This window comes from Carettochelys insculpta, chromosome 18 (assembly GCF_033958435.1).
Source record: "Carettochelys insculpta isolate YL-2023 chromosome 18, ASM3395843v1, whole genome shotgun sequence".
Taxonomy (NCBI): Eukaryota; Metazoa; Chordata; order Testudines; family Carettochelyidae; genus Carettochelys; species Carettochelys insculpta.
This window is the reverse complement of record NC_134154.1, coordinates 27598780-27619662: the sequence shown is the minus strand read 5'-3', so window position 1 is coordinate 27619662 and position 20883 is coordinate 27598780. Positions and strand designations below refer to the sequence as shown.

General features: G+C 44.2%; 3 protein-coding genes across 4 annotated transcripts in view; all 3 read right to left on the bottom strand.

Annotated features, from left to right (window-relative positions):
• Window positions 1-3083: 3083 nt before the first annotated feature.
• On the bottom strand, window positions 3084-6487 carry LOC142022832 (disintegrin and metalloproteinase domain-containing protein 9-like). Its single transcript, XM_075013051.1, is given in 4 exon segments — window positions 3084-4825; window positions 4828-4950; window positions 4953-5312; window positions 6469-6487. Coding segments are annotated over 4 exon segments (2244 nt in total).
• A 1423-nt stretch (window positions 6488-7910) lies between these two features.
• Window positions 7911-10118, bottom strand: LOC142022463 (disintegrin and metalloproteinase domain-containing protein 9-like). The gene has a single exon (XM_075012313.1). The coding sequence runs from the start codon at window positions 10116-10118 to the stop codon at window positions 7911-7913; it is 2208 nt and encodes a 735-aa protein (XP_074868414.1).
• A 6477-nt stretch (window positions 10119-16595) lies between these two features.
• The window catches only part of MAPKAPK5 (MAPK activated protein kinase 5), a 29792-nt gene continuing 25504 nt past the window's right edge, over window positions 16596-20883 (bottom strand). Inside the window, exons 12-14 of one of the 2 annotated variants that reach the window (XM_075012314.1) lie at window positions 18435-18556; window positions 17466-17570; window positions 16596-16790 (exon numbers count right to left, since the gene is read on the bottom strand). In XM_075012314.1, the coding sequence (XP_074868415.1) occupies window positions 16696-16790; window positions 17466-17570; window positions 18435-18556 (322 nt within the window). In that variant the 3' untranslated portion in view covers window positions 16596-16695. The remainder of the gene's footprint in view (window positions 16791-17465; window positions 17571-18434; window positions 18557-20883) is intronic. The other variant, XM_075012315.1, reaches the window with a different exon arrangement.

The following is a 20883-nucleotide window of genomic DNA, read 5'->3' as shown; positions in this document are numbered from 1 at the left end:
AAATCACACTCTTCTACTGCCATGCAAAAATCCAGGCAAGTCTAACACAAGCAGCTAAATGCATTAGACTTTAAAGTCACACTGCCGGGTTAAAACCACTGGTCATTTTCAACTCTGTGCAGTGTAAAGCAGAAAATTCTGAGTGCAGCGAGACGGCACAGACAACGGCAAAAGAGGAAGAGATAGCTGGAAGTAGAAAGCAGACAGGTGCAGAGAAGTTATTGCCATTGCATTTGGTGCCTTAATTAACTATTGGAATAACTTTTCTAGGGTGCTCCTATTTCCTCACAGGCCAACGATGGGGACAGGAGAAGGGACAGCGATTGAAAAGGGCCCAGGGCTGCAGTAGCAGCCGGAGCCCCAAGCAGCATCCTCTGGCAATGCAGAAGGATTGGTGTGGGGAGGGTAACCCTGCACCCCGCCCGTTCTGGGGTTGCAGAACCAGACCCCCCCACCATCTTGCCCAGGGCACCGGCAAGTCCGTCAGATGTCCTGTTTCCGCTTCACCTGAAACCTGTAAATCCTTGCTGGCTGTCTTTTGGGAAGACACGCCATAGCTCAGACAAGTTATGGACTTCACAAAGAACCTTCTGGTGAAAGTCTCTGGCCCTTGTTGTGCAGCAGGTCTGACTAGAGCCAGGTGGGTAAGATACGGCCCTCAGGCTGAATCTGCTTCCTCAAGTTTTTGGATCAGGCCTGCTGCCCACGGACCCTCTGCTGCAGCCCCAGGTCCTTCAAAGCAGGTGGCTGCTGGGGCCCTGTGCCTAGGTGCTGCTTGCTGCCTGTGGGAGAGGGGGAAACTTCAGGAGTTGCTCCCACCACCAGCACAATGTGTCCCACTCCCATTGGCTGGAAACTGGCCAATGGGAGCAGCAAGAATTATGCAGGGAAGCGAAGGCAGCATATGAAGTCTCCCTCGCAGCACAGAGAGGTACATAGCCCCCGCACCTGGCTCCTGTGTGTGGCCTGGGCTGCAGCAGATGGGCCACAGGGCAACTGGCTGGGAGCTGCCTATATAAGCACCTCCCAGCCAGGGCCTGCCTTTGGTACCCTACCACCTCCCACACCCCAACTCCCTGCCCCAGATCACCACCCAAACCCTCTCCACCCCTTCCTGCACCACTCCCCCAGGTCAGAATCCTCCTCTATGCCTACATCCCCCAGACTCTGCACCCCAGTTCCCTGCCCCAGGCATAACCCCTGTCTTTACCCAAACTCCCTCTCAGACCTCACCCCCTCTCTTGCACTCCAGTCCTCTACCCTGAGCTCACAACCTCCATCCCAGACACCAAAGCCCCTCCATAGAAAAGTGCGGCTCTCGACCACCTACCAAAATCTTGAAGCGCTCTCCCCCCAATCAAAAATTATTGCCTGCTCCTGGATGAGATGATCACAGGGTCCATAAAAATCAATTAACTGGTTTATTGCCACAGCGTCCACTCCCGTGCCATAGGCATGTCTGTGTTATTGCTCCCATTTTACAGATAAAGATACTGAAAGTGCCTGGGGGGAGAGGCAGAGATGGTCAGCCATTTTCCAAAGCCACAGGAGAGGCCAGAGAAGCTAATAGGTACTTAACTCTTAGGGCTAATCTACACTTACTGGATAATTGACTGCACTGTGGTCGCTCTTCCGGAGCTTGATTTTGCTACGTGTGCTAAGATGCAGCAAAATCAATCTCTCTGGGCTCAGCTATCGCAAGGAGTAAGGGACGTTGGTGTCAGCCTGAGGATCCCTGGACTACGCTAGGTGAGAAAGTTGAGTCTGATACGTTGATTCTAGCTATGCTAATGGCATAGCTAGAATTGTGTATCAGAAGTCAACTTTCTACTTTAGCATAGATCTACCCTTAGTGGATTTATCTACACCAGCAAAACAGCTGTTTAAAACTTGCTAACAACACTACTGATTTTCCCACTGTTGTCAGATCTAGTCCACTTAGCCCATTCAGACAAATCGCCTCTCGTGCTATTCAGCTACTCCTGCTTGTGCCAAGAAAACCCTCTGGCTACTTGCCAGAGAAGTCCACTCATCTGCAAGATGATGGCATGTGAGTGAGAGGCCACCTTAATTTCTGAGGCCTTGCCTACACTGGGGATCAAAGTTGATCCAAGATATGCAATTCTAGCCATTCCATTTGTGTAGCTAGAATTGATCTACAAGGATTGACTTTCTTCCCTGGTGTAGACCAGGGATATTTAGATTCACACTGACGTCCCTTACTCTATGCCTCAGCCTGGAGCACCTGGTTCGATGGCTGAGCCCAGAGAGATTGATTGTCACGCCTTGACACACATGGCACAATCGATCCCTGTAAGATTGCAGCGCCCCCCTCAGCAAGTATATACATACCCTGAGTTACATCAGTTACATTCACCAGGCTGCTCAAAAGAGAAGTATATATCCAGCTGTTTCCCTTAGTGCACATGCTGAGAGCAGCCTTGATATGTCCAGATCTGTACACTCAGAGGAAGAAGCAGCAGTACTCTCTCTCAGGCAGCAGCGGTGACTATTAACAGTTTTTATTTCTTACTTGCTAATTTGAAGACACCTAAAAGTTTGGAACTAGCTCCCCTCCATAGTCCTAAATCAGTTCTGGTTGGCTGCACGTCACGGTGTGCTGTAACTGGCCTTTGAAGGCAGCTGGGGTTGGTAGAGCTGCAGGTTTGTAGAGTAGGGAGTTTTTCCGGCTTTCACGGGGTCAGCACTCTTGTAATTTATGTCGAGGAGCTGGGTATCTTAACAAGCCTTCCATGAATTTGAATCATTCATTTGCAATGTGCTTATTCAGTCAGTCTGTTTAAGGAGCACGAACCCAGATTAGTATCATTTTTTCAATTCCTGTGCCAAGCTGAAAACTCTAAAACATTCATGCTTTTGCCTTTCTTTATTTATACCCAAACCAAACTTATTGCTGCTTAGGTATTCCTTGAGAGATGATACCCGTTCTTACACTAGCATTGGAACTTTAAACAAACCTCCCTGAACTAGTAAACTGGATCCCATGATGCTCCTGCTGGGACCATCTGCCTCCGTAGGTCAACAGGGAGAAACGCTCCATGACAGACTTTCCCTTGTGCATTTCAGTGATGTTGTTTCCCTCCTGTACACTTCTTTGCATCCTTTTCAGCAGGATGACCTTTTGGTTGAGGCTTCCTGAGGAACGTATGATGCAGGCATGCTAAGATAGACTTTTTATAGCTTATTGCAGCAATAAGAAGAGACAGGAGGATGAGGATACCCAGAGCAAATATTGCCCAATAAACCCACCACATTTTGTATTCTGTTATTTGTGGAGGAGGGCCACTGTCAATACTTCTTCCAAAGCCAGAGAACTGACAGTTTGGAGGGGCCCAGCCCCTTCTACAATGACAGTTTTTATTATTGTTGCAAATGCCTCTCCCATAGCACTTTACGTTCTCGTCACAAGCTTTTTTGACCATTGAAGCAGCAGTACATGTCCGGTTCATACAAATCTTTGTTTTGCCACACTTCGTGCCATCTGCCACTACCCCTATATCAATGATATCGATCCCTGCATGATAACCCATGCCCCAGCACCACCCATTGCCTGCGGGTGTTTGGATGATGGTGGTATATTCTTCCAGGACATGCAGGGTTGCAATGCTCACACAATGTGCTCTCCCACACAAGCTGTTGTTAACGTTACATTTCTCAAACGCAGTTTCTTTCCCATCCCCCCCGCAGTTGCCGAAGCGATCGGCTTTTAAATTCAGCTCGTTGAAGCACATCTCTGGAGCAGCCTTGCCTCCTTTGCCAAAGATGCTTTGACATTGTAAGTTATGGGTGGTGCATTTCCCTTTATAACAGTGGCCGTTGTCGCTGCATGGATGTCCATCCTGCTTATACACGTTGCCAGGACACCACTCAAAATACCCATTGCAATACTCAGGCAGATCACACTCATCTGCACTGGCTCTACAGGTTTTTCCTGCTGGGAGGAACTTACATTTTCTACAGCACTGGCCAACAGAACAGTTAGCTCCCAGCGTCAGCGTGCAATTGTGATGGCAACAAGGATCTCTTCTGCATTGTTGTAGGTCCCCACAATCGCATTCCTCTCCCTCGTCCACTATGTTGTTACCACAGCGCTGGATGGTAAAACGTTTGTGAGGCTCTGGAACATTATACAAACAGTTTCCTTTTCCTTTGTCCATTAGGGCTAAGAAATAATTTTTACTGCAGTTGCTGAATAGGCTGGTTTTTGAATGTGTGGCGCTCATGATACAGCTTGTGTGTTTGCCGCACATGCAGCCGGTGTGATCATGCTCCGTGCCAAGATTATGATCCAGTTCATGAGCGAGAACCTTTGAAAAGAGTATTGGGCCATTGAAAATGTAGGCTTCAGCGCCAGCTCCGTAAGCACTTTCACAGATCCCACTTACATATGCCCTCCCAACAAGTGATCCAAAATTTTTATAAACGAATAGGTGCCCAACATCGTGTTTCACCTGGTGAACAACATTAACTATTCGCCAGTCATTAAAACTGTGAAGAAGCAGCCTGATGTCTTGCGGAATGTTAACTCGATTGTTCTGAGTCCAGAGCTCTAGCCCCATCAGAAAAACACGTATATTCAGAGGTTGAAAATGGGAGTCTGCCATATTAACTGTATCAACAACGAGATAGATCACATTGGTTTGATTTTTCCCATGATAGTCATACAGGTTTTTGTCTGCCACTATAAAGAGCTCAATGTACCTGGTGTGCCTGAATCTCTCAGTCAAGTCTTTCCCTAGAAAGTCCTTCTTTGGCTCCATTAATGCTGCTGGATGTTTTCTTCCTCCATCAGTTATGTCACAGGCTTGGCTGCTATTTCCTCTGTTCGATAAAGAAGGTGTTGGAATGTAAAGGAAGAATCCACAGGCTCAATGCCATAGTTTAAGCTCCCAATCTGGAGAAACCCTCTGAGTCCAAAGCAGGTACAAGTGACTCTGAGGTACCTTCCACATACCCATGATAGTAGCAATCATCTGGAATATGGGACTGATCAACTCTCAGTTGACCTCTAGCGTCGTAAGTGAAGACTGGGAAATTTTTTGCTAGGAATCCTTTCTTCTGCTTTAGGTGAACAATGTAGAGCTTGCCTTCCGCCTTGATTGCATAGGACACCTCATCCTTGTGGGCTTTGCCTTCCTTTGGGGAGAGCTTCCTTGGAACTATCACTTCATAGGGAGCAAAGCCTGGTGGTGGCTGAGGACTACAGTCTGTGCCAGGAAAGAGAAGCCACAGCAGCACCATAGAGATACACAGTCTGAGGAGCAGCCCTTGTTCCTGTGCCTCGGCCCTTGCTATTTCGGAAACCTCAGCATTAACACTAACCCCCTCTGGATCCAATTTATGGTTGTTGCCCCCCACTCCCAAATTGGAGCAAAGAAGGAAAAATGTGAGGGGCTGTTAACTCAGCAAGGCCACTTCTTCGCTCACTACAGCCCAGTGTCTTAACAGATAATACCTTGCTTGCCACTCCCAGCTGTTTCCCCACGCCCTCTGCCTGTGCACTTCTGTGCGTATACCCAGCAAACATCTGCCCTTATATGTCACACTCCAGGTCAGCATCAAGTAACGCACAAAGGGACCGGCCCCCATTCGCACCCACGTTTCTGTAGGGCCCCCTCCTCACCCATCTCTCTTGTGTAATATCAAGGGCTTGGGGGCAACATTTGGCTGACAGCAGGTACCACAGCACAGCAGCACCCTTGCTGTACAACTCTATACAACGAAGCACAGCCGGGGCTTCCAACCCTCTCTCAGCAAGGAGATGCTGGCTTCTGATCAGGCAATACCAAAACCCCAAGGCGGGCTGGACTGACCCCTTGGAATTCCTGTCGCTGTGGAAGAGCCGGGATGGCGGTTGATTGCGTTGGTGCCTCTTTGAATGTGAAGATTTTATGGCTGGGGGTGGCGGTGGGGGCAACATTCCCTGTCAGCTGGGAGCTTGGGCGGCCACCCAGGATTGGTTCAGATCCTGCCCGGCTGATTAGCAGAGCACCCACTGCCAGCAGTGTGTGTTTCTGTGGGTGGTGCACATAACCAAATGCATTCCACCCAGGGGTGGAAAAAGTAGTGGGAGCCCTGCTCAGGGCAGAGAGGGACTTAGAACGCAGCCAGGTGTGACTCGTGCAGTGACTGACTTAGGGCATTGCCATTCAAAGGCTGGCGGCCTTCGGGGGGCGGGGGGGGGGGTAGGTGGCACTTTTCCATGCGATGCCAGCACCCAGTGCCATGAAATCCCAGCTATGGTCCCGCCCATGCATCAGCTCTGCCCAGCGCTGGTGCAGATACTCAAGCTACAGTTCACCAAAGGGCTCCTGGTGACGCAGTTGAAAATAGTGCTGCCCGTGGCAGATGGGGACGTGCCTGCAGGACAGAAATGAAATGGTAGTGAGCATTTAGTACCGCCCCCTATTCCTGTACCACCCCCCCCCCACCCCCCAGCACTCACACCTCCAATATCAGTGGCCATCAACCATGTCTGTCTTCCACCGTGCCATTTCCAACCCCCCGCCCCCGCCCCCGCCCCCCCAAAGATGAGTTGTTTGTGCTGGGAGAAACACTTTGATGTGCTGGAAGGGGACAGTTTGGTGCATGGGTGGCTGTGAGCCTCAAATAGTGGGTAGGGGGGCAGGGAGACCCTCAAATAGTGGCTCGTGAAGTGGGGAAATGGAGGAGGGCCACAGACGGTGAGCTGCTGTAAAGAAGCATTTAAAAATCAAGCCACAGCTCTCCACAGAGCAGGAGCTGATTTTAAACCCTGAAAAACATTTTTTTTAAAAAAAGCTTTTTTTTTTTCCCTGGTCTGCCTTCTGACTGAGCCTAGCCGACCCTGATTTTGGGGGCTTCACAATTCAACTTAACCCCCCCGCCCCCATGATGAGCTTGCTACCCCCTCCTCTCACTTGCTGCTTGGAGGGGATTCCACTGCACCGTGGAGTGGGTTAGGCTGGCATTCACAGCCGTTTATCCCCCTCTAGCTTTTGCCTAACTCATCTTCCTCCTGACCCTCTATGAGAAGCCTCCATGGTGGCTTCCTTCACTTGCCTATGTTCTTCCATGCGCACCAACCCTTTCTCCCTGCCACATTTCTGTTCTTCATGGCACCCCCATCTGCTGCCTCGCAGAATACGAGGCCACCCTCAGGGCAGCAGAACTTCAGCCCCATTTGTAACAAGGGGGGACATGGACGGTGTCCATTTTTGTGAAGGGCTGCCTAAAGTCCTCCTTCGGAGGCAGTAGGGAAATGGTAGCCATCTTAACTGAGGGCTGCCTCTGGCTTCTCTCTCCCTGAAGGAGCTAGCAGCCACGTGGAACAATGACTTTTCCTGAAGGGAATGGTCATTGGGGGTTAGTCTGCTGAGGGAAAAATCCTGGGGGTTATGAAGAAAAAAATGGTAAAACACAGGAACGTTAATTCTAAATAAAACTCCCAGTTGGGTCTCATCCCCTTCTCTGCCAGCTTCTATGTCACTTCAATGGTATTCTGACATTACAGATTGATGATGAACTGGAAATCAAGGCCACAAGAGCCCTGTCAGAGCCCAGTTACACACCCTGGCTCAGCCCAGCTGTGAATTGCAGAGGGCCTGAGTAGGGGAGGAGGATGATAAATAGGTTTAAATCTTTTTTTTTTTCCCCCTAATTCAATGACCCTTTTGCTATTGATTCCAAGCGAAATTTATTTAAGCTAAAAAAACAAACCCAAACCAAAACAACAACAGAGCAAGCTGCCAAAAGTGTGTGCAGAGGTGTGTATATGTTGGTGTAAAGCAAATTTACACAAGTCCCACTGATTCTCTGGCAGTTTTTCCTCAGGCATTTCCACAGCTGCTCTGAGAAACGATGGCCACCCCTCTTTAGGCAGGCTTTTTGAAGCTAACGCTGCCTTAGTTTTATACGTTCCTGGTAGAGGGATTCCTTTGCTCAAGCCTGTCAGCCATTCTACGAATCATTTTTGATGCAGGCTTTTTAAGTATGACAGCGACAGCAGCAGTGACGATCGCGACAGCAATGGTTATGCCCAAAATAGTCCCGACAAAACTGAAGAGGCCAGTTTTGGAAAGCGGTGGGGGCCCACTGTCGATGCTGCCTCCGAAGCCAGCAAACTGACAGTTGGGCGGGGCCCAGCCATTGTTACAGTGGCAGTTCCCATTACTGTTGCAAACACCTCTTCTGCCGCACTTCTTTACAGTACAGTTTGAGGTTAGCACTTGGGTCTCATTGACACACGTGTGGTTGATACAAATCTTGTTTGTGTCACACTTGGTGCCGTCTTCTGTGGTCCCAACATCAGAGACCTCCATTCCCAAGTGAAAGTCTGTCCCCCAGCACCACACATTGTCCACTGGCGTTTGAATGAAGGTCATGTGATCCTCCCCGTGAGGTATTCTTTTCACATTCACACACTGCACCCTGCCGCACAACACGTTTTCCAATTTGCATTTCTCAAACTTGACCTCTCCTCCATCTCCCCCACAGTTGCCAAACCGGTCCCCTTTTGTGTTCACTTCCTTGAAGCAACTTTCTGGAGCTGCCCTGGCTGCTTTGCCAAAGAGGTACTGACACTGTAAATTGTGAGTCGAGCAGAAGCCATGAAAACAGTAGCCGTTGTCACTGCACAAAGTCCCATCTTGTTTATACACATCCTCTTGGCACCACGGAGAAGTTCCATTGCAGTACTCAGGCAGGTCACATTCATTGGTTTGTGCTCTACAGGTTCTTCCTTCTGGAAGAAACTGACATTTACGACAGCATTTTCCAAAGGCGCAAAGAGCCCCTGGCTTCAAACGGCAAGTGTGATCGCAGCAAGGGTCCTTTTCGCACTGTTTTTTGGCGCCGCAATCACACTGTTCTCCTGTGTCTACTATTGAGTTGCCGCAATACTGCAGATTAAATAGTTTTTGCGTGTCTGGGACGTTGGTCAGACAATGTCCTTTCCCTGACATTATTAGGTCAAAATAGTCTCTAGCACTACAGCTACTGAACTGATGGACTTGGATATGATGCTCATTCATGATGCAGGAACTGCCATTGGTGCATGCACAGTTTCTGTCATCATGGCGCATGCCAATATTATGTCCTAACTCATGAGCAACCAGTACAGCAAACTCTTTCATCGGGCCGTGCATGAATGCTTCAACACCTGATGCCCGTGTCTTATCACAGACACCGCTCAAGTATGCTTTTCCAATATTTGTCCCAAAGTTCACATACACAAACAGGTGTCCTATGTCATGTGGTGCCCGTGGATAAATGTGACGTTGTCTCCAAAGGTTAAAATTGGAAAGAACCTCATTTATATTGTGGGTAATGGTAATGGGGTTGCTTTCTGTCCAAATCTCCAGTGCAGTGAGCAGAATGCGAAGACGGAGATCATAAAAAAGTTCATCTACCATGCTGACGACCTCAACAACTTGCATTGAAATGTTGGTTATATTTCTGCCTGCATATTCAAACCTCAGGTTGTCCACCACTATAAGGAGCTCCATATACTTAGTATGCATCCAGGGACGAAATCCCTCCGCTTTGGGAACCTGTTTCCTCTCCATTTCAGGAGCTTGATGGTTGAAATCTGCAGCGGTTAAGCCGCATATCACAGGCTTGGGTGCCATCACCTCTGTTCGATAAAGAAGGTGCTGGAACATAAAGGAAGATTCCACGGGTTCAATGCCATAGTTTAAGCTCCCAATCTGGAGAAATCCTCTGAGTCCAAAGCAGGTACTGAGGGCCACAAGTGACTCTGGGGTACCTTCCACATACCCATGATAGTAGCAATCATCTGGAATATGGGACTGATCAACTCTCAGTTGACCTCTAGCGTCGTAAGTGAAGACTGGGAAATTTTTTGCTAGGAATCCTTTCTTCTGCTTTAGGTGAACAATGTAGAGCTTGCCTTCCGCCTTGATTGCATAGGACACCACATCCTTGTGGGCTTTGCCTTCCTTTGGGGAGAGCTTTCTTGGAACTATTACTTCATAGGAAGCGAAGCCTGGCGGTGGCTGAGGACTACAATTCGTGAAGGGCAGGAAAGGCTCCAGCAGCACCATAGAGATACACAGTCTGAGGAGCAGCCCTGGTCCCTGCACTTCATCCCTTGCCATTTCAGATTCCTCAGCATTAACTCTGGCTTAAACTGAACTCTCTGGATCCGATTATGGTTGCTGCTTCCCAAACTGGCTCACAGGAGGAAAATCTAATGCAGCAATAATTCAATCACAGAGCCGCTCCTTCACCTAGTACAGCCCAGCATGGTAAAAAGACACAGGTAATATGTCTCTCTCCATTCCTACCTGCTGCCCATATCCCCTACTAACTGCCTGTCTCTTCCACACTCTCTCCCTTATGCATCACCAGCTAGATCCACCAGGAGAAACAAAGCTGCCCTTCACATTCATTTTTATGGGTGTCCTCCCCATCTGTGCCTCCTTTATAGTTTCAGGGGTGTGCTCTGTCTGACCGGGCAATGCTACATCCAACAAAACAGCAGGCCAGCCAGCGAGCCCATCTTGCTGTGGTATACAGCGCAGCAACACTAACAAATCTCTCTACCATGAAAGGAAGCGTAGGCTCCAACCCTGGAAAGAGAACACTTTTAAAGACGTTACTCCCCAAATTTTTGCTGTGGTGGAATGGCTCAGACAGCGTCTGTTTCTCCTCGTGCCTCTTTGAATGTGAACATTCTACAACATAGAGCTCAGAATGTTCCCCCGAGCAGGGAGGGGTAAGGCAGCTTTGTAATTGATATTGATGGGGTAGGTGGCATCCTTACGTGTAAAGAGATTGCTCCTTTACCTAGAGTCCCTTTGCTAGTTAAAGCACAGTGGAAGGATAATATTACATTCCATGTGGGCCGTACCCAGTTTGTTGAGATAATCCTTAACCATTGGCACACAGACCAGAAGAATGGAGCTGTGTCTCACTAGGATTCTACTGCGTAGAAATTTGAAACAAACAAGGCAATGGAAAGATACAGGTTGACAAGCAATGCCTCAATAACTCACTGGGACCTAATACAGCAACAAGCTACAGGATGGGTTATCAGCATTTTTTGGCAGAAGGCTGACCATAATGCCCTTTTCTGCACACCCTGTTGCTGCTCAATCAGGTGCTAACTTTTTTTTTTTTTTTTTTTTGGAAACTGGGTTGCGTGCATTGAGCAACACAGCCTTCTGCTATTAAAGATTCTCTCACAGTTGAAGAGGCAACTCGTTTTTCACCTGCTACAATTTACAAATTTACAGCATGCTGGTGTTTTTATAAGGTCTCTAATTTACCATGGCTTTTTAGGCCTGTTCATTCGTCTTTTCTCCAGCCACATAGAGATGATGTCATAGCAATGCTTTATAGACCAAATAGCCCCTTAACAGTTAGGTCTTATTAAATTGTACCATGGGGGGCTGGGAGAGGGAGTGGGAGTACTGCCCCCCCCAACTGCCATCAAGGTAGCATCCCCATCTTCCTCCACCTCACAGCTGCTCATCTTCAGCACATCTCACCCTTCATTTCCTGTCAATGTCAGGAGTGCAGCAATTTCTTAAGCTTTTTTTACACAGACAAGGTCCTAGTTGGTTTGGTGTCAAGGAGCAGCCTCAAGGCCAATTAGAACATGCCTTGGGATAGTGTTTTCCAGTCTTCCTGCCATGTTCTAACAAGGCTCTAGAGATATCTGACAGCTGTCAAATACAGTCTGTAATACAGTGAAGTGTGAGATAGCCAACTGCCCAAGAGGCTATCAGCCTCCTAGGTGAAGGTCATCTTTACTGAAAGGTTGACCAAAATTCTACTGGAAATCTTGGAAGAATTCTTGTTTTTGTAATGTTCTTATAAAAGCACTATCATTCCAGTTATTTGGTGCTACAGGATTTATCACCATTTCCACAAGAAATCTCAGCAGCGTGAACTCAAGTCATGCAATGCCTTCCTTTGCTTCAGTTTCATTTTCTTTAATGTAGTGCTTTGGGAAAGCTTTCTTTTTATGCAGCTTATTAAGGAAATAATTAGTTTCTGCTTTCAATAATACCTTTACAGTGCAGGATCACCAAATTTAAAAGGAGACATGAGATTTACAGCTTTAAATGGCATCCTAGTTGCCATAGTAGAAACATTAATTTTCTCTCCCTAACTCAAAAATTGCAGGCACATAAGTATACAGCAGAAACTGAGAATTACAAACATCAGAGTTGATTGGTTGACCCCCCTCTCCCATATCTCATTTAAAGTCAGAAGTAAACAATCAGGCAGCAGCAAAGACGTCCCACCCCAGCACAGCCCTGTTTAAATATAAACTAGGAAAAAAATTAAGAGAAAGGAGAATTTTTCTTCTGCATAGTGAAGTTTCAAAGCTGTATTAAGTCAATGTTCAGTGCTGATGTAAACTTTTGAAAGAACTATAATGCTTTGTTCAGGGTTACAAACAATTCAGTGTTCTGAATTGCTCTTCCTTCTGTTTGTAACTCTGAGGTTTAATGTGCAGTATACACTTGATAAAAAGGGCGTCAGCTGCATTCTTTTTGCCTGTGGGATGCTGCTCCCTAGTGCGAGGCATTGTAGTTACAAAAGAAACGAGCTCAGGTTATCTTGCCTTACCTAGGCTACATCTACACTACAAGATATATTCGATTTTTAAACCTCATTCGTATGAATTCAAATTTAAGTGTCCACAAACCTTCTTGAAATGTGACCCACTGTTTTTTGCGTTAACTTTCTGCATCCCCAGTGCCCTATGCAAGTTTGATAGTATGAGCAGTGCATGCCTGTGAGGTACAAAGGAATGTGACTATTCCCTTCTACTACAGACACAGAAAACTGAAGCAGAGAGACGAGATGACTTATTGTGAGCAAAAGAGAACCCAGTTGTCCTGAGTGTTGACTGCAAGATATTCCCTTTCTCCATTTACATGTACAAAGCTGTAAATGCAGCCCTGATTCAAACAAACAGGCCGGATACCTTTTAAGTTTAGTAAAATCATTTTTATGTACACTGATGAATAATATTTACAATCTAATACTGATTCAAAAACTAAAATATTACAGAAAACACAAAAGGAGAAATGAAAATATTCTTAATACACAGAAGTTAAAAACGTAGCGTATGAAGGGCACCAAGAAAGATTTCCAGAGGAAAAACCTGTGGTCATAAGATCCAGCCTTTAATATCTTGCTATTTCCAAGCCAACACATTCTCTTTCTAATCTTCTCTTTTTTTAAATGACCCCAGTCAAATGACAAGATGAGCCAGATATATTGTAAAGAAGCTCTATAGGTCAAATGATTTCAGGCAAAGATTTATTTTAGAATTTTTTATTTAAGAACAAAAGAATTCCACTCATAATAGCTTCCTTTATCCTTTTTCATAAATACAGAAATGTTCTTTTATGGGGTAACATCCATCACACCCTTTCAATTCAAGCTATTAACATTACAGCCTGCTAAGGAGGGCTGGTGGTGCTTATTACTGTTCCAAATAAAAATATGCAAATACCATACAAAACACCTGGAAGTTTCATCTACTGAGAAATAAAAATTCAGGACAGAAAAAATAAAATTTATTTTAAAATATTTAAATAAAATCCCTTGGCATATTCAATTTTGAATTCAAACATTTGTTAAAAATAATCAGTCAATTGTTTTATAAAACCATTTGACCTTCAGTTGCAACTATTGTCACCTTAGTCTCCTCCTGTCTATACACATTTCAAATTAGTCTGTTCTCAAACAACACATCCACAGTATAATCAGAGTAAAAACTTACAAAAATCAGCTTTTCACCACAGACTTGAAAATTTGACTTCTCCTCCTCCAAACATGTACTATTAAAATACTGAAACAATTCTCAGACAAGCCCAAATTTACCAGTCTTGCAATTAGTAATGACAAAGTCACTTTGTTATTTAACTAAATTTAAAAAAAAAAAAAAAAAAAAAGAGACAAATGGAGGATGGACTCAAATCACAATAGTCAGTATCTAGGCAGCCAGTTCTGGGTCTCCATTACCATTTTCTAGCCCTGGTTTGCATTTGTCCTAGAAGTAGCTGTTACAACACTCTTGAAGGCTTTCTTCAAAATGGATTGTCGAAAACATTTGATGCTATTTCTTACAGATGATTACACAACACCAGCACCAAAGGGGTTTTTGGGGAATCTCATCTTGGTTTCACTTCCAAAACAAAGTAAGATGAAAATACCAGGTCACTGGGGAAAGTAGCAGCACCCAAAGTGTGGTCAATGGACTTCTACAAGGAAAACTCTCTCATGATCTCCTTTAATAAGGGAGAAAACCTGCATGAGAGAACAGGTCCCTGCATGCTATACTCCCTCTTACTCAAGGCAGAATTTGGTTGCATCCCAAGAGTGCATGACATGATGGGATCAATATTTTTTGTCGGCCAGCAGTCCATATTAAAGAGGAGGACAGCTACAATCATTTTGTAGGAGACATGTCACCCTGAGGTCTTGGAAAGATGCCAATGTGGTGCATAGCTGGGCAAAGTTTGCGTCTCCTGCCTTACAGGGTAAACTTCAATGCAGTTTGCAGGGAATTAGCTACACAATTCCTATTACAATGACCTGATTTCCTTCTTTAACTGTCCATAGACCATGCTTAAAAGCTAACAATTAAGATGTTCCAGGAAAAGCAGACATTGAGGGAAAGTTTAAAAAAAAGACTTGAATAAAGCTTGAATTGACACAAGCTAGAGATTCATGGAAACAAAAGGCGTACAAACCAGAAATCTTGCCGCTGCTACTACAGAGAAGTGAAGCATGCTCACTTCTGCTAATGCATTGTTCCTAAAAGCATCCATGCTCTATGGACCACAGCCTTGCAAGATATCCCCATCTCATATAGTTTTATGGGGCAGGACAGAACTATCCCAAGACCAAGTTCACTTTCCCAAAATATTAAGTGCCCAGCAAGGAAATATAAAACCATTAGTCATTGCCAGCTATTTCACTACCTTTCTCATTAGTATGCTTCCCTGCACAAATATTCCGTGTAGTGTTTAAGGGTGCAATTCTTAGTTAGGCAAAAGTCTCCCATTGTAGTTCAGGAAGGTGCTAGCTAAGTTAGGACTGTGTCCTAAAATTGCAATAGTTAGGCAGTTTTAAAGCTTAAGCAGTGGGGTACTGAAGGAAGAGATCAAAAGACAGCACACAGAGATCATGTATGCGCTGGAAAAGAATGCAAACAGAAACATCAGCCTTATGTTGGAAAAACAGTTGTTGTTTACAAAATCCTATGAAAAATCTTAGGATTTGCCAGCCAAAGCAGAGTTAAGAGGGAGTTTTTGATTTAAAAAAACGTGGCCCAACTGCCATAATAGAGTACACCGGGAGACGGATGGCTCAGGTCATTAAATGTAAACCCGAGACTAATGAGTTATCAAATATAACAAAGTTCATGAGTAATTAACTCCTAATTGCCCTGGAATTGGCACTTCAGTCTGCAGACCTCACTTTCTCCATGTCTGCACGTGTATGGTACCAAAATATCTCTATAAAAAGACTTCAAGTCTCAAAAGAAAGGAAAGTATTAGAAGATAGAAAACTAGAAATATTTACATTTTTTAAATAAAAAGCAGCTTTTTCTTTTTAAACTTTGGAGCCAACGTTTTAGACTAGTGTATGGATTTGCCCCTAGTGGCCTTCCCAAAATGCTGTACCCCTGGGGACTTGAGTTGGGGGCAGCGCTCGGTCGATCGTTTCCCAGACAGATGACGCTCAAGAAGATCATAGAGCTGAGGTGCTTGGAGTCCATAGATGGTTGATCGCTACCCAACTCACACAGCAGCATTGTGTTTAGACAAGGGACGAGACTTTCCAGCCAGGAGGAAAACCTGGATTCCGTGCATCTAAGGGGTGAGGTATTCCAGAAGAAAAAGTGGGAGTGGTGGTGATTGGGTTTGGGGGACTCCCAAAAAACTCAATCAACTATTTATCTGGGGGGAAAAAGCAAACAAAGCCACCCACATGTTGCTGCCTGAGGGAGATATTCGCATTAAAATAAAAACCAGTAAGCACCAGCGACTTAAGTGCTTCCCTGCTGTTTTAAAGTGATGACAAGGAGTGTGATGTTGCACTGCCCAGGCCTCGTACCGCCAGGAGGAAGATGTGGAGCTGGAGAAGAAGTACAGAATTCCCAATGAGGACTGAAAATTAGATCAAGTGTCTGGATCTGAGTGCACGTCTCCTTAGCGATGCTAAGAGCAGCTCTTCGGTTATTTGGCAGAGGTGAAGGTTACCCTACAATACTGCAGATTTTAAGTAAAAAATGTGCTCATGATGTTTGTTCCAAAGCACTTGTTTCAAACATTTAAATGAACAAAAATGCTAAGAAACTGTGGTTGTCTCATTCATACACTTAGTCACTGCAGCTGTCTGTACAGCAGGTTGAAGGCCGCTTCTGCATCTGGTTATTAAGTAAACAAACGATCTTTAACAATATAATGGGTCCCATTCAAAGGACTCATGAATTAACAGTGCATGATCATATATACCTCCAGGGACTGAGTTTTAAAAAAATATTACAGTACCAATGACTTTTGTATCTACAACTATACAGCATTTTCAAGGAGTGGAAATTTAATGAAATAATTATGATTTATTAATTTACATAAAAATATTTTACACATAAAGAATAACTCTCAAATGGTAAAAAAAAAAAATATTAAGAAGCTCTAGCTATTGTGAATCGTGGGAATTTGTCTGCTCTTCAATAACTTGCTTCACTATTTCTGCCAGCTTGAGCCGGTCCACCTTATCTGTGAATCCTCTGCCTGAAATTAAAGAAAAAGCAAGTCAGTTTCAGTGCAGTGCAGGATGGGGAAAACAAGATTGGCTGAACACAAATGAATGCTTTGATCCTTGACAGTAAAACTCAGAGTAAAATTTTCAAAAGCACCCATGTGATTCAGAGAACCAAGCCACATTCAAAAAACACAATAGGACTTTAAAAAACTTTCACTCTGAGCCTCAAAACAAATTTTAAACAGGTTTTTAAAAACTATTTAATTCATGCTCTGTGCTGGCAAAACTGACCGCCTGGCACCCTCTGAGGATATGTCTAACATTATGCTGAAGATTGACATGGTCATGGCTGATCTTCCAGGGTTCGACTTTGTGCGGCTGATAAGGACACACAAAATCGAACTATCTGCGGTCAGCAGTCAACCCCTGTGCTCCTCGATATCATGAGACATAAGGGAGGTCAATGGGAGAGTTTCTCCTGTCAGCCTCACTCTGTGAGGACAGCCAGGTAAGTCAATCATAGCCAAGTTGATTCTAGTAACACAACTGCCACAGCCAGAATTGCATATCTACAATTGACTTTAATGTCTAGTGTAGACCTGGCCTAAGCCTGAATTTGATTTAGAACGAGTTCATTAAAGTGATTTCAAAACACATTCTGCACGTAACAGCAATCTGTGGCTCTAAGAGCAGGTGCCACTTACCATTCCAGCTGAAGCTCTGGAGAGTGTCTCGCAATAACTTACACTCCCTATTATATTTCCATGCTTCCTGCATCACTTCATTCAGTTTCTCATCTTCATTCTCGCCTATTTAAACGAAAGACAAAACAGATCTGTCATCTAAATTCTCAGCACTCTTGATCCCTTAAACAAAGGATGCACCCAGCTTTTTCTGTTGCTTTCTGGTTCTGGGAGCAGAGGCTTTGTTTTAAAAGCCCTTTTAGTGGCACCACGTGCCACTTCGAAAGCGAAGCATTCACAAGGGGATCAAATCTGCAGTCCGCATGCAATTATAGAAAGCAATCCTATTTTTTTTCAATTGGAAAGTTTTGCAGTGATCTTGCCTACACCTCTGTCTCCCAAGTCTCCATTATGCCATACCAAGAAGACGCCATGAAAGTGCTCTGAGCAGCAACTCATTCCCCAGGCTTTGCAGATCTGCCTATGTTCTTCTCCTGCCTCTTGACCAAACAGGGTGGTGATTTCCTTCAAAGAGCCGCACAACTGACCGTACAGACCTCCAAAGAGGCCCTACAGGGCCACGTGTGACTCTCAAGCATTGGAAGGATCTTCTAGCTAGACATCCTATCACACATAAATCTGCAGAGAGTTACACCAAAGTTATGCATATGGATCAATCTTCTATAATTAAGTTTCTTTGTACAAGGTGCCATAGAGATACACATTCTAGAGAAAAGAGGTATCGATTCACGTGTGGATTAGCTTTGTGTTCATGGTCGATAAAAAGGGACAATTCAAAAGACCGGTGGGCTTTCCTGCAAGGAAACTTTTTGGTTTATAGCTATAAAAGAAGGACTCTGCATCAGGACTCTGCGGCAGGCAATCAGCTCCCTATCTCCTGGGCCTGGGTTTAGCAATAGGAACGCTGCACACACTCCCCTGTGTCTGGCACAATGGCAGATACTCATTAGGGCTCTTAAAAGCGGTGACCTTTACCAGCCTGCGGTAGGATACACTGTGCAATCACATCTCTGAGCTTCTCCAGAGCCACATTAGAATCGTCACTTCCATTTTCAGGATCATGGATATAGACACCATCCTTCGGTTTAGTGCTGGAACAGATCGGAGTGAAATGGAAACACTATTACAAGCTGAGCACAACACAGCTGTGTAACCAAGAGCCAGATCTAAGAAGAAAATAGCTAAGGGTTGAAGTCTGATCATATCCATTACTCAGTACATAATTCCGAACCTAGGCATATTGCTCTGATAGGCTCTGGAAATCTGTAAAAGAAAGCAAATTTATCAAAGTCCTGACATAAAGCTCTGTCTTATGGTAGCACGTTAGATCAGAAGATTAAGATTTATGACAGGTAGAACCTCTCTAATGCAGCACACTCTGGTCAGGCAACATCCATGGTCTGGCATGATTTTAGTTAGCCGGACAGCTATTTATGGGTGTGGTCAAGTTTTCCCATGGTCAGCTGAAGAATGACTTTTCATTTCTTGCCTACAACACTCCTGTTAATACATCCCAGAATGATGTATGGGGTGTGGTTTTTTTTTGTTTTTTTTTTTTTTTTGCAACAGTGTCACACTGCTGACTGGTATTTAACTTGTGATCCACTAGGGCTCCTAGATCTCTTTTCTACAACACTCCTTCCTAGGCAGTCATTTCCCACTTAAGTGTGTGACAATGACTGTCCCTTCCTCAATGCAGCACTTTGCATTTGTCCTTATTGAATTTCATCTTATCTATTTTGGAACATTTCTACACTTAGTCCAGACAATTCTGATTTTTAATCTTATCTTCCAACCCCTCTCAGTTTGGTATCATCCACAAACTTAAATGTATTCTCCAGGCCATTATCTGTATCACTGAGGAAGATACTGAACAAAATTCCTTTGATATGCTCTTCCATGTCTTTAAAAATGACTTTTTTTTAAATAAAAAGATTTAACTTTTTCCTAAACAAAATGCCATAGTACAATGTAATAAAAGATTTCAAGCACCCGAATAACAACACTATTTGAAAGCAAAACAAAACAGAAAAAGAGTAACTATTCTGCTTCTAACCACAGCTCAAGGAAAAAAAAAAAATATACTGAACTGCAGTTTAAAGAAACTCAACTACACAATTACACTCCATTCTATCCAAAATACCATTATACGGTATAGTTGAAGTCTTGCTTCTAATTTTTGAATTTACTCGTGTTATTTGTTCTGCAAGTCACACAATGTTTGTTAGCCTTACTCTGACACTCTTTGATTGGCCATCTCTGTTTAATGTGTTCAAAAAATAGCCTTTTCTTGTTAAGCTTAAATTTTAATGCTTTGGTACACTGCAATTTCTCTCTTAAACCCTGTCCATAAATGCCTCATACAATATATCAAACTTAAAGATAAAAAATAGATAACAACTGAAAGAAAGGGGAAGCTGATTGGCAGTGATAAATATAAATCAGAAGTTAGCTTCCTGTATCAATTTTGTACAATTCCTAATACACACAAGGAGAGAGCTATGACCAACAGTGTTAAGGATAACAAGGAGTTTTAAAAATATATTGGAAACAAAAGATATTCTGGCAATAGCAATTCACTAGAAAAAATGGCTGAAATTGTAATAATAATGTAGAAACTGAACATGTTCTGTAAATATTCTGTTGCGTATATGGGAAAAAATATGATATGGTTTCATCATATGATGATGATTACACTCATTCCCTTGCTTTAGTATTCCTGGAGGATTCTAACAGAAGCTGGAAAAAAGACATTTTAAAATCAGCAAAGAGCTGGATCATTAATTTTGATTTTCAGTAAGTCTGAGCACTGGGGAAGTTCCAGAAGAAAGCTAATATTTTGCCAATAATTAAAAAGGGGAACTGTAGGCCTGGGTAATTAAAGGTCTGTCAGCACCCATCATCCACCCTGGTCAAGATGAGATGCTGATGAGGGTTTATATTAATCATGAATTAAAGGTGGGCAATGTAATTAATTAAATCAGTATGAATTTATAGAAAATATATCCTCTCAAATTACCTTGATTTTTTTATGAGATTATTAGTTTGGTTGATAAAGAAAATAGTGTTGTTATAATATACTTAGTCTTCGGTAAAGTGTCTGACTTAGTACCATATGAAAAAGAATGGCATAAAAGTAACATAGCCTACATTACGTGAATTTAAAAACTGGCTAACTCAGGCAGTCTTAAAATGTAAGCATAAACAGGGAACCGTCACTGAGCGTGACCGTTTCCACAGTGGTCCTGCAGGGATCAGTTCTTGGCTCCAGAGAGAGAACTTCCTGCAGACAGGACCACAGAGTCAAGTCAGCTGAGGAGGACCAGCAAAGCCCCTCAAGCCAGAGAGGGATGTCGCAGAGGACAAGCAGGAAGGTGGACAGAAAGCAGCCCAGGGAGGGGAACGCTCCCTGGTAACC